General features: G+C 44.9%; 1 protein-coding gene across 1 annotated transcript in view; it reads left to right on the top strand.

Annotated features, from left to right (window-relative positions):
• Window positions 1-13,190, top strand: part of sema6a (sema domain, transmembrane domain (TM), and cytoplasmic domain, (semaphorin) 6A) — a 57,969-nt gene that overhangs the window by 17,946 nt on the left and 26,833 nt on the right. The window contains exons 6-10 of the mRNA XM_061071599.1: window positions 4,081-4,171; window positions 5,477-5,596; window positions 6,111-6,199; window positions 8,759-8,976; window positions 11,045-11,176. Of these exons, the coding sequence (XP_060927582.1) occupies window positions 4,081-4,171; window positions 5,477-5,596; window positions 6,111-6,199; window positions 8,759-8,976; window positions 11,045-11,176 (650 nt within the window). The remainder of the gene's footprint in view (window positions 1-4,080; window positions 4,172-5,476; window positions 5,597-6,110; window positions 6,200-8,758; window positions 8,977-11,044; window positions 11,177-13,190) is intronic.

Below are 13,190 nucleotides of genomic sequence, written 5' to 3'. Positions count from 1 at the left end.
CTCTCTGGGCCGATACCAGAGCTTTGATGGCGTGCTGGGCTCGTCCACTCTGCTTGGTGAAAAGTGTATCTTGTGTGTGTGTGTGTGTGTGTGTGTGTGTGTGTGTGGTTAAATCCACCTTGGCCACAGTTTGCCTCTCCATCTCCCCAGTGTGACAGCACTGAAAAGAGCTTCTGTTTCGGGGCCAGCCTCATCCCACATTAATCAACAACGCTGCGAGGGCGACTGGGAGGGGGGTGGGGGAGTGGGGGGGGTTCAGAGGTGGAGGGAGACAGAGGGGAGGGGGGGTGGGCAAACAGGGGGCAGGGAGGGCACCCGACCAAACCAGCACCACCCCACATTGATTTCTGTTCTAACACCTTCTCTCTTCATTAGCTTCTCGTTATCCTTCCTTCACCTTTTGTTGGTTGTGTCGACACTTGGTTACACACACACACACACACACGCACTCACACACACACACACTCATTTACACACACATGCATACGTAGAGAAAAGACAGACTCCTTGGCAGCCATGTCACAGTCCTCGCCCTCAGCACCGCACATCACCCAACTCTTCTCCTCTCTTCTTCACCTCCTCCCTCCCTCCATCCCTCCTGGAACTCCTTCCTCTCTCCTCCTCTCCTGCCAGCCCCAATTCCTCTCCCCCAGCATCGCTCCCACCGCTCTGCCATCTTTCCCTCTGTTGCTTTCTCCCTTTGTCAATCCCTCGCTGTGCCGTAATAATAAACACCCCATCCAGCCAGGCTGATATACGACTGGAGTCAGTTACATCGCCTGTTGCCGGGCGAAGGGGGGGGTAGGGGGGGTCAGTGGGACGTCTTGGAGGCACTGGGTCCCAGGTGACGCGCCCTTGATACAGATGGACAAAAGTGTATAAGGACATTTTTATCTGGGTCAAGTCTTTGCACAACATTTATATCAACATGAGTTTCTTTATGTTAAACAGACTTAATGTTTATTACACTTTGTTTGTTCACCAGCCTCACTCCCAAAGATCAGTCATTTGAGAGGCTGACGGCTCAGACAAACGAGGGACTTGCTCCGTCCTCCATTTCTTTCAACAGCTGCAGACACTCCAGTTTCCTGCTCCGGTGTGAAAGGTGGTCGGGCAAAGAGTTCATCCGCCCAGGGCTCAGAAACAGGTTGCAGAGAAGTGGGCCATGACTATTAATCTCCCACAGAGATCTGTCCTTGTTTGGTTTACACAACCGTTTCTGGCCCAGGTGTGAACTTGTGCACTTGAGCTTTATTGATGGAACTGGTTGTGCAGGTGGAAAACATGGACTGCATAGAAAGAAACTCGACTCAACTCAGCTGCAGACCGTGAAATATCCAGCTCGACATACCAGGATTGGCACAAGGAAGATTGATGCATTTCTTTCTTTTTCTCCTTTGTGACATTCACGATCATGATTCACGAGGAAGAATACTTTTCACTGCACAAAAACCCTCTACTCTCTACTCTTTATGTGAAATATTGATATAATATTTGGAGGAAGTGCTAATAAGCAGATTATTGGTTCAGTTTGCCCTCAGCGTGTCCCTGAGTTAGATTTCGTAAATCCCTCAGCAGTGTTGAATAAAGCCCATAAAAGGGTCCTCCCAAAAACAACAGAGACACAGACTTAGAACGTGTCCCTCACCCCTGGTACTGAAGCTGATGCTGAACCAATTAAAACGCTCCTGATGGGCATGTTTTGGCTCTACGTTGTGTTTGTCTAATTAATTAGCATATAGCCTATGGAAAACACAGATGAGCAGTTGTAGTAATTAATTCATCGAGATACACGGCACCCCGAAGCCAAGGTTAGTGTACAATCGTCTGCTAAGCTACAAAAGATCCCGACTGAACAGCGCTGACAAAGTGTGACAGCGCTACTGTTCTCTCGGCGTTTCTTTGACTCGTGTTTCCACAAAGCTGAAGCAGCTCTTTCTTCTCTGCAGCCAGTGGAGGTGACAGCATAATAAGCTTTTTGCTTGGTAACAAGGTAAACAAATCCATCTGGCTGTTAAAACATCAAAATCCTTTATGGTAATGTTTCAAAAATGTTGTGGTGCCGCGTGGCAGCTGAACGGACTGCCACCGCCGCTTCTTTCCACAAAAATACGAAATATTGCTTCCGACAGAACAGAACCCACCGTGAGCATAGAGCTGTTGTTTCTCCGCTCATGCCAACTTGTGGGGAGAGTGGAGCTGTGCGTATATCGGCCAGGGAGTGTCTTCCTCTCTTCAAACGGCAGGAATAGATCAGTGACAGCCAGTCCGGGCCCGTGTGGACAGAGGCCACTGCCTCGGTGGAAGCTACTGGGCAGGATGGAGCGGGTGGAGGTGGCTGCTGGGGGGTGGGAGATATGTGAGGGTGTGTTTGGGATCTGTCAGAGGAGCAGGGAGTGTTTGTGTTAGCGAGCTGACACCGGAGCTCCTGATGTTTCAGGCTCTAACGCCTCTGTACGACCAGACGCTGGGATTTAGTGGACGCACCTGACCTTCAACGACTCCCATCCCGTATGATTAACTCGGCTAATCTATAATTACACTCTCCCCTGTCTGATAACAATATACATTCTCTCTGTATATGATCCTCCTATAATTTATGAAAAAAACGAAGGAAGGAGAAATCGAGCAATGCTCCGTTGCTGCTGCTGGTTCTGTGTTTGTTGTAAAAGGTCACTTGTAATTTTCTCTGCCAAATCAGCCTCAACAATTTCTCTGGCAGGATTTTCCAGCGTTGCGCCGGAATGTGTGTGACCTTTTTAGTGGGCAGATGATAACCGTTTCCGTCGAGACAGGAATAGAAAACAAAATGACCTGTTTAGAGACCAGAAAGGGCGGCGTAAGCAGTTTGCAGCCTTGGCAAGCTGCGCTCGTCTTTGTCAAGAGAGAAGGAGAAAAGTGAGGAAGGAGAGAATGCGCAGGAGATAGATTCAGTGATGAAGAAGAAATATGACCATGTATTGTGAACTCTGCAGGCAAACGGTGTGTTCGGTAATCTTCCCTGACCTCAGACTCTGGCCAGTGTTTTATGGGTTTTGTTTTCCTCCCGCGTTTGTGTGTATCCCTGGTCGTTAGCCAGGGTAAGAGCATATCCCGATGGCGTGCTGGGGAAGACAAGCCTACCCGTGGTGGGATGATAGTGACCTTTTGCCCACATGTGATCCTCTGCCATGCTCAGCCAAACCTACTACAACCAAACAGGGCACAAAACACAAAAGATAAATTCCACTACAGAGAGATCATCCCACTAAGCGCTAAACAAGACCAGTAGCGCTTCATAAACAGTGGACAAGGCCTTAAAGTAGCTCATGGAACTGGGACCACTAAAAGAACAAATTAAAAGCAGGATCTCTCCTGAAATAAACCAAATGAGGGAACAACTCGCGCCTAAGGTAGAGATCTGATCACGAGACAAATTTGAGGCTGCAAAATATAAAATAATGACTAATGTATGATCTACTGTTTAAAAACTACTGTGCTTTAGTAACAAATTCTCACTTTTGCTGCTCAGGGCCATGTGCTCACCCATTTCTTTCTTTCCTCTGCCCATTTATTCCCTCTTCACAGCAGAGTAAATGGGTCAAAGATCCGTCATGAGGGTTGTTAAAAGTCTTTTTTAACACCAGTACAGTTGAAGGATAAAAGATGGCAGAGGGGAAAGCAAACCACATCCACCCCTACTGTGAAACATGTTGCTGTGGAAAATGTCTGGTTTTTCTCATCTCCCTTCATGACAGTTTCCCAGTTACTCCCAGATGGGCTGCTCCGACAGCTCGCAGCAGGACACCAGAGTGCCATCAACGGGATATTAGTTCAGATCAGAGATAAACGGACACACACTCTTGGGCTGGGTATCAACACTTGTTGGGACCATTTATTTATATATGGACTAACCCTTCCACTTAAACACAACAGTTTTTTAGCGATGCCTTTAGATTGCATTCTTTTTATATTCTACCACATTTCTTAGACCCTTTCCTCTGCCTCAGAGGACTTTCTAAGATACTTTTCATTTGCATTGTTTGACACCACATTCTCTTGACCTTAAATTGACCTTTTCACCTCTTTTTTTGATGCTAGTTGGACACCTTGGAGGCCCTGGGAGAGGAGATCAGTGGGATGGCTCGCTGTCCATATGACGCCAAGCATGCCAACGTTGCCCTCTTCGCTGGTAAGTTGAAACACACCCCCGGTTCGGCTGGGTTCTCTCTGTGTCTGCGTGGGGGGTTTCTACAGATTGGGATTAGGCTGATTGGAGACTCTAAATTGACTGTAGGTGTGAATGTGATTGTGAATGGAAGGGCTGTTTGTCTCTAGATGTCTGTCCCATGATACACTGGCAGCTCTGGGATCAGCTGGGATTGACTCCAGCTCCCCTTGTTACCCTCAAAGGATGATCCCTTATCTGCGATTTGTCAAACTTCAATCCTGGAACGGTGGCAAAAAAATTCATCCTTATTTTTTTCTTTACTAAATTGAGTGCAGGGATTAGTTGCGGTTGTATTTGATAATGTGCTTAATACCCTGCGGTTTACTTTAATGGCTGTACTCAGACAACAAGTCAAAAAAACAAAAGCCAATATGTGTTGAATGCACCAGAGCTTCGGAGACTCGGGGCCTCGTTTGCTCTGTGTCAAGAATTTGTTGCCACTTTAGAAACACATCAATAGCGTTGTGGAAACAGAAAAAACACAGAAAAATCCGTCTCCCACTTCCAATGCAGTTCTCTGTCATTCTCTTTGTCTATCATTCACTTACTTTCACAACTGCACCAGATAAAAAACAAGTTGAGAACAGACGGGACCATAATGACTCAGCCTTCCATGGCGTGGTACAATTCCTCTCATGCAACAAAGCCGCAGGCTGCTAAAGACATCCAGTCCTCGTTCCCATTGGCTGTGAACCGATTTATGGCCGTATTGATGAGCTGTCCCGGCCCGCTTAGAGACGCGAAGAAGAGAGTAAACGCAATCTTGACCAGTTAATGTGTAGCAGAGCCGCTTGGAAAGAGCTGGAAGCACTGAGTAATCAAGAGGGTTCCTCCGACTGCTGTCCTTTCAATTATGTAGTTTGAGTTTCCACTGTGGTTACAGCCGAGGCACGCTGAGGTCATGCTGGTGGTGGATTGTGTTCGCCGAGCATGTGTGTGACTGTGGGTTTCTGTGGTGCTCCGAGAGACCGGGCGAGTGCCGGGCTTCAGCGAGGAGCGTTTGGGAGAGAGAGAGCTATTTCCAACGTATGACATGTTTAAGTGTGGAGAGTCTGTTTGTTGTCCATCAAACAGTCTCCGCAGTTTGTGTGATTCATTCATTTTCCAGTGTCTGAGCCATTAAAAACATGTTTGTGTATCTAGCCACAGAGAGCACACAACTCTGAGTGACTCTATGTGTTAAGCTCTTGACTCAGCTTCACTCTCCTCGTTCTTCTTCCCTCTCCATCTCCCTCTTTCCCTCCTTATTGCCCTTTCTGCCTCCAGGTGGCAAGCTGTACTCGGCCACCGTGACAGACTTCCTGGCGATCGACGCGGTCATCTATCGCAGCCTGGGAGACAGCCCGACTCTGCGAACTGTCAAACACGACTCCAAGTGGCTGAAAGGTGAGTGTGGGGCTCGCAAACAAAAAAACAACCCCCCCGGTAGTTAGAGAGCCCCAAGTTGAGTGACAAGGGAGAAAACAAGCCAGATTTGGAAAATGCATTCCTCGCTGTATTTTTGTGTTGTTCTTGATTTATGCTATATGTGTGTTCGCACCTCTGTGTCTGAAGAGCAGGGGCCCTTATGCTAATGCTCCACGCTCTGTTACACGCAGTCATTTTGCCAACCTGTCCTGATACAGTTGATGAAGCCAGGAAATTGCTCTGCCCCAGGGAGAAACAACCACAAGTCCAGCCTGTCAAAACTCAATAGAGAGATCCCTCTTCCCTTGCATGCAAAGTGTTCTGCTGATATGATGGATGATATATTGAGGCATTCAATCCTCACAGTCGGTGCTTTTCTGCATAATATGACAGATATTGTGGCTGTTTACTGTGAAATAGGGTGTCAAAACTGTTTTGTCACGACTGAATCTCAATTTGACTCATGTTTTATTATATTTCCCTCGTCCTGCAGAGCCTTACTTTATCCAGGCAGTCGATTATGGGGACTTCATCTACTTCTTCTATCGGGAAATTGCAATGGAGTACAACACAATGGGAAAGGTAAGCAGAGGTTCCATTGTTCTGCTTTTGTTTGAACTCTAATCAGAGGTGACTTCCTATTTACCAAGAGAATCGGGAAGCGCCTGAGGAAACTAACAGGATATGGGTGTATCAAATAAGTGGAAGGAGACTTCCAGGAGCTGTTAAGTGGCCAAAGCATATTTCAGTAGCACGTAAACATTGGACAGGATGCAGAACCAAAAATAGATTCAAAAAGAAAAAGAAATGTGGGTGTCTGGAGAGCTCATTTGGAAGTCCAAATATAAAGTTTGAATTGAACGTCCACATCCGTCCGGCAGCGCTCCCGTTTGACCTATCGTCTCAATGTTTCCCGAGTGTCCCCGAGAAACGAGACGGAGTAGAAAAGGTTCAAGACGAAAGTGGATTTCATCAGGTTTTTCAACCAGAGGGATATTACCAGACTTTTTCTATTAACTCCTCATTTCAGTTTCCCACCCGGCCTTGGGAAAGTTTAATTGGTAGAAGAAAATCCGATATGAAAATGAATCTCTCAATACCCATTTTCCACCAGTGATATTGAAGTGGAAGGAGACACAAAGGGGAGAGTAAGAAAGAGAGGTGATGAGACGAGGTAACAAGGAAGAGAAATAATGAATTTGCTGCCAGAGGTGACCAGAGTGTGTGCGTGTTACACAGAGCAATGAATGCAGATCAGTTCATAATTATGCATGTAGGGTTGGGTGTCATTTGGGTTTTTTGTCTGATACCGGTGCTAAATGTATACTTTTAAAACGGTACTGGTGCTTTAACAGTGGCGAAATATACAAGCAAAAATAACAGCAAAACTTGTGTTGGTAGAAGTGATGGTGCAGAGAGCGATGTAAGATATAGTGTATTAATATTAACACGCTCAAATGGTCCTCGCTGACAATAGCTATCTGTTCTTTGCTTTAGTTTTAATGTTGGGGTTGTTACCCTGTTATCTGGACACAATTTAAATTAACAAGCCTGAATTGGGTATTTGTTCATTGTAATTCTTCAACCTGATAGATGTGTGTGCGTGTATTCGCGCCATTTATGTGTGTTTTGTCTCGCTCTGCCCAAGTGACACGGAGATAAACCCCGTGTTGAGCTATCTGCAGCGAGCAGGAAATACGACACACTGAACTTTAATATGTAAAGCTGACATAATTCCACATTAGACTTGACAGTCTCACCTGTTCTGTGTAATACCTTTTCTGCAATCTCAGGGCTCTATTATCCCACAGAGAATAGACCAGTGTGAGAGCGTCTTGGTGTGATTTTCCTGTTTGGGATTGGGTGATTTTTGCATGAATATTTGTCTGGGCGTGTGTGTGTGTGTGTTTGTGTGTGTGTGTGTGTGTGTGTGTGTGTGTGTGTGTGTGTGTGTGTGTGTGTGTGTGAGAGGGAAAGATTTGGAAGCTGAAGGGTTGCGGCGTATGCAAGGCTGAGGGTGTGTGTGTGGTTGACTGTGGGTGTGTGTATAGAAAGATGGTTTAAATGCATGTTAGCTCCCATTCACACTGTTTACTCTGGGTTGCAATTTTAGGTCAGGGTTAGATTTATTGCTGTTAAGTATAGTGTGACAACAACTAATTACAATACTGCCTACACGAGCTTACGGCACAGTTGTAATTACAGCACCGGCTCCTTTTTGAAGCGGGAGGATCTAAATTTTCTGCTGCCAGGTGCTGAGTCTTCAACAGCATATCAAACACACCAATTTACTCCTCTGAGTCTTTAATTTTCGACGAAGTGATAACAAACTGGATTAAGACACCGTGGAGTCTCCCAGAGATTTTTTTGTCAAACGGGGTCTTTAGTGAGAACTGCAGGGAATCAAAAAACCAACGTTCTTCTTTCGGCTTCAAGGTTTGGAAACAGCAGTTGAGAAAACAGTCTCACCAGGTCTATTAGTGGCTGTTGTGGAGCTTTTGATCATATCAGGAGCTCCACTTGTCAGGGAACTACAGGTGTTCAAGTTTCATTCTTTTTTTTTTTTAAAGAAATAAAAAGATATCTCTGGTTCTGCAACATGATATTTTCTCGTCCTCTGTCCTGAAGACAACCAGTGGCCAAAGGCACAATGTTTTAAGGTTGTCCGTCCAATTTATATGAAAGCGATGTCTCCAGAAAGCCTTGAAGGAATTTCTTGAAAATTTGGTATAGTTTGACTCAATAATTAGACTTTGTTTGCCTAAAGGTCAAAGTTCGAGGTCGCTCTGACCTAACAAAGCCATTTCTTGCCTTGTGAACGTGTTATCTCAAGAATACCTTGAGGTAATCCTTTCAAATTGGGCATAAATGTTCATTTTGACTCACAGATTAACTGATAAGATTTCAGTGTTCAAAGGTCAAAGATCCCTGTGACCTTAAAATAGTCTGGAAGAAATATATGTAGACGGAAACTGCACAGGTCGGCCTAGGCATACGACCAAAGTTTGACTAAATAATATACTAAATCTTTTAGTTGACTGCTAAATATTTAAGAGACTGCAGACATTATATGTGGCAGAAGTGACTGTTAATGTAAAACCTTGAGCTATATTCAAATGTAACCCTGTGTCTCTCGCTCAGGTGGTGTTTCCTCGAGTGGCCAGGGTCTGTAAGAACGACAGGGGGGGCTCACCTCGGGTCCTGGAGAAGCAGTGGACCTCTTTCATGAAGTCTCGGATGAACTGCTCCATACCTGGCGACTCCCACTTCTACTTCAACATCCTGCAGGCTGTGACCGACGTCATCCACATCAACGGGAGGGACGTGGTGATGGCAACCTTCTCCACACCGTACAACAGGTAAACCTGAATAAGCGAAAGCAACATTCCCACAAGAGGTTTGATGACAGCAACAGATGGAAGTGATTTGAGTTCATTTTAGGCAGCCATCTTCTTTTCCTCTCGTCTCAAATTGGTACACGTGTGTCAACAACTGTTGTACACTCTTTTCGTTTATTAAACCGATTATCTTCCTCAGTTTGAAACACCTTTAAAATTGCCCCTAATTCATCAACATGATGACAGTCTGACCTTTGTTAACGTAAGTAGCACTTCCCACTGATGTGCCTCTTGGCGACGTGTAATTCCTGAGACTTCTGGGTCAACATTTACATCTTCTGTCAGAACTGTTTTTCTGCCCTTCTGACACGCAGGTGTTTAATTTTATTTTCCTTTTCATAATTCATACGCGGTACCGCTTTCATATTCATAGGCAGTGGGAGTTTTTATCTAAATTGAAAAATTACCACAAAGTTATAGAACCAGGCTGATAGCTCGCACATATTGTAATTTTCCATTTTATGGCTGCTTTTGAGCAGATAAGACAATTGCTTGTGACAGTGCAATTGAGCATGGTTAATGGACATTAAAGCCCAATGAGGCAGTGCCTCTGTAATTTTTCCATAAGCGCTGGTTTGGATCCTGACATTAATTTTCTATTTCATAGTCATGGGTTGAAATCAGAACGAGCACATTCACGCTGCAGGCAGCACTCAGGGTTTGTGTCGTCCACTCGTCCCTCTGGGTCGCTGCCCGGCGGACCGCCCGCCTCCTGCAAACCAGCGCGTTTCCATCCATCGCTATCACCATGTCTCTGCCTTGTTATCCGCCTGCTACAAACAGACATAAGATTGTCTATCTTTCTGTGCATATCCAATGTAGATCGTAATTACCACAATTTTGCAGCTAAGCCAAGAATTAACAGCTCCCTGACCTTGTTCCTTATAATACTGCCCTTGTGAACGCTGTCTCCCTGTTGTCTACATGATGAGTTTAACCCATGATGCAACAGCCAGAGCATCCAGGGAGAGAGAGAAATATACTCTTTCTTGATAGAGGGAATAAATAATTCTCAGTCTTTATTTTAGAAAGCGTGAAAAATGGAAAAGTGACTCAGCAATCAGCTATGCATTGACTCCACACAGACGGAATGAATCCAGTGGCTCCACTGATATCACAAGATGGGTCTTTCCCCCCCTTAAAGCAACGAGCAATAATAAGATAATCTGTTTCCAATATTTCTTGCCTAACATTGAACTTTGATGCCTCGAGGCTTTTGGGGAAACCCAGTCGTAGAAGGGAGGGTTCGGGAATGTGTGTCCTCTTGAGGCTTGGCAGCCACAGACACTGTAACTCACACAGTACTACAGTATGTGCAGTAACACTCTGACATAACAGCCCTGAAGCTGTACTCAATACAGAAAGTAGAATGATTGTGACCAGATAAGTAAAACAATTCAAACAATAAACGGAGGAAAAGATGTTGCAGCACAATTTTTTATTTTTATTTTATGGATGAGGGAAGTGAGGAAAGAGACCGTGACACCTTCTTAAGCTCGAAGAAAATGTCTGGGAAATTGGATAAGAACCATTTTCCCAAGTTTGCAGCAGAAGGTTATCTGAGTCATACACTTTCACAACAACAGTAAAGTGAAGGAAACATCAGCTGAAGAGTGGCACCTGGGCAGAGAAGCAGAAGGCAGGAGGCAGGACGCATAAATTATGTTTTGCGGAAGTCAGGTGTTTTTGTTTACAGCACATCAACACTGGTGTCGGCCCTTATCGACAAAAACTCTTTTTCTTTCCAAGTTAATGTCTTTATTGACTGACTCAGACATTTCTGCCCCTTCCGGTAATTTCAGAAAAATGCCTGAGTTCAGTCTGAAAGCAAATATTTTTCTCATTTTGCAAATAGATGACTTTGAGTGTATCACCCAGTGTCAACGTGGTCAAAATTCAAATTGAACTCTTCTAAATTAGGACTGTAAAACCATTTTTTTCCTGGTGACGGTCCAAACCTGGCAAGATGTTTCTTTTATAAATTGAGTCGAGGGGATTGCTTATGTGGGATTTTTTTTGTGTGTGGCAGCATTCCAGGCTCGGCGGTGTGCGCCTACGACATGGAGGAGGTGGCCAACACGTTCACCGGGCGCTTCAAAGAGCAGAAATCCTCCGATTCTACCTGGACGCCTTTTCCTGAGGATAAGGTTCCCAAGCCAAGGTATACAGCAGCAGTTAATTAACCACAGCAAACTCAGACACACGCACACACACACACACACACACACACACACACACACATGGATTCACACCTACATACTGTGTGCAGAGACACATGCACAAAGATAACACCCCCCTCCCCCCCAGTAGTTTTACCCCATAACCCATTACCTCACCTCTCCTCCCTACGCAGCTGCATCAAAGAAGGGCTCGCTATCATTTTACAGATGGCTGGCTAATACCACAAATGCACCACCCTGATCAATCTCCCATCTATCACTCGCTAATTAGTGCACCGCGAGCCGCCCTCTTATCCTCAGAAAAAAAAGAGATTTACTACAGAGATCTGGGCCACGATAATTGTTGGTAGCCTGCGTGTGTGTGTGTGTCTGTGTGTGTGTGTGTGTTTGTGTGTGTGTGTGTGTGTGTGTGTGTGTGTGTGTGTGTGTGTTCCCGTATGGCGGACGAGGCGGCGCCTCACCAGCACAGATCCTGTACCCTTCATCTTTGTGCCTTGTGTGACTGAGTGCACCCTTTTCCCTCAATTAGCATGAATGTTCAACAAGTTCAGACATTGCAAATAGCTGATTCACCCTGCGTTGTTTGTGCTGTGATGGATGCGTCTGATTTCTCTTCCGTCCCCTGGTTGCTTTCAGACCTTTTATCTGCAGGCAAACAGACGGGGAGTTGTAACAATGCCACCTAGGTCTGGCCCCGCAGCAGACTGTTCCTCCATGTGTTACACTCGCATACTGAAGCGTTTACAGATTTTCACATTGAAGGGATGTCTGTTTCAGTTCTGTTCTCCATATGTCCCCGTGTAGCTACAGCAGAGAAAACGTTGTAGCTCTGCCGGTTGCTGTCTCCTATTCTTTTTTTTGTTGCAGTGATAAATGGTCCAGGAAATGTTGCCACTTAATTGGACTACTTATGTGAGACCAATATGTTTTCATTACAGAGTTAATATGGTAGCAAAACATTTTCCTTTGCACGGTTGCATTTTTTTTTTTTTTTTAATAAAATGAAATTCGTCCTTAAAATTCTCACAGAGTCTTTAGTTTAACCTCATGCACAGATCACAGTGTTAAATTACAAAGACATTTAAAAGAGCTCATACCTCCACCAGGGCACGACAGTCCACTAAGGTGTACCAAATTTTTCACACTCATAGATATTAGTCCTCTTAATGTCCCCTTTTTCATTAAGATCCATGAATTGTGGTGAAACAGCGAAAATGTTTAAATATGTCTCAAATATATGTATATCTTGGAATGATAAAGAAACTAAAACAAAAACAACGATCTGGATACGCACCAACATGTAATGAGTTATTTCCTGACCAATAACGAATACTTCCAACTATTTTAGTTGTTCTTGTGCCATTGGCTTCCTAACAAACAGGAGTGACAGGGGTGAAAACCTAACCTCTTGGCAGACGAGAAAAAACGAAGGAGGATTTTCAAAGGAAATTCACGCAACCATTATTATATAGGTCTGTGTGTGAGGCTGTTTTTATGGTTTGGTCCCTACATTTCTTCGTCAGACAGTCCGAGGCCGGCTGGCTAATGTTTCTGGGACCTGGTGAGGATTACGTGGTGTGGAAGGGTATCAGAGACCACGCAGTAAAGGGCTTTTACAAGCTCTCGGAGGTGAGATGCCTGCAAAGGGGATATGCTATCAAAAGCAGCTTCTCTTTTACAAGCAGCTCAACAACTCCCTGTAAAAGGATCAGATAGACAGAATGTCTCAGTGCTTTAACCCGTATCCAGCGAAAATAAGGCATCTGATGTCCTTAGCTCTGACCAAAGCCTGTTGGAATGAGAGTTTAGTAATTTAAAGCTGCGCTCACATTGATTTTGGGGAAGTAGAACTTTCTGTCTTCCATTGGTTCTCAAGCTGTGACAAATTGCTCATTACCCCGCCAAAGTCGATGTAGCAGTTTTTCTTTTTGTGCTTTTCCCTCAGTCTACTCACAATTATTTTCTCTCTCTTCCATCATCCCTCTTCCTCACCAC

The sequence above is a fragment of the Limanda limanda genome, chromosome 5, assembly GCF_963576545.1.
Source record: "Limanda limanda chromosome 5, fLimLim1.1, whole genome shotgun sequence".
NCBI classification, from domain to species: Eukaryota; Metazoa; Chordata; class Actinopteri; order Pleuronectiformes; family Pleuronectidae; genus Limanda; species Limanda limanda.
This window is presented reverse-complemented; position numbering and strand designations above follow the sequence as displayed.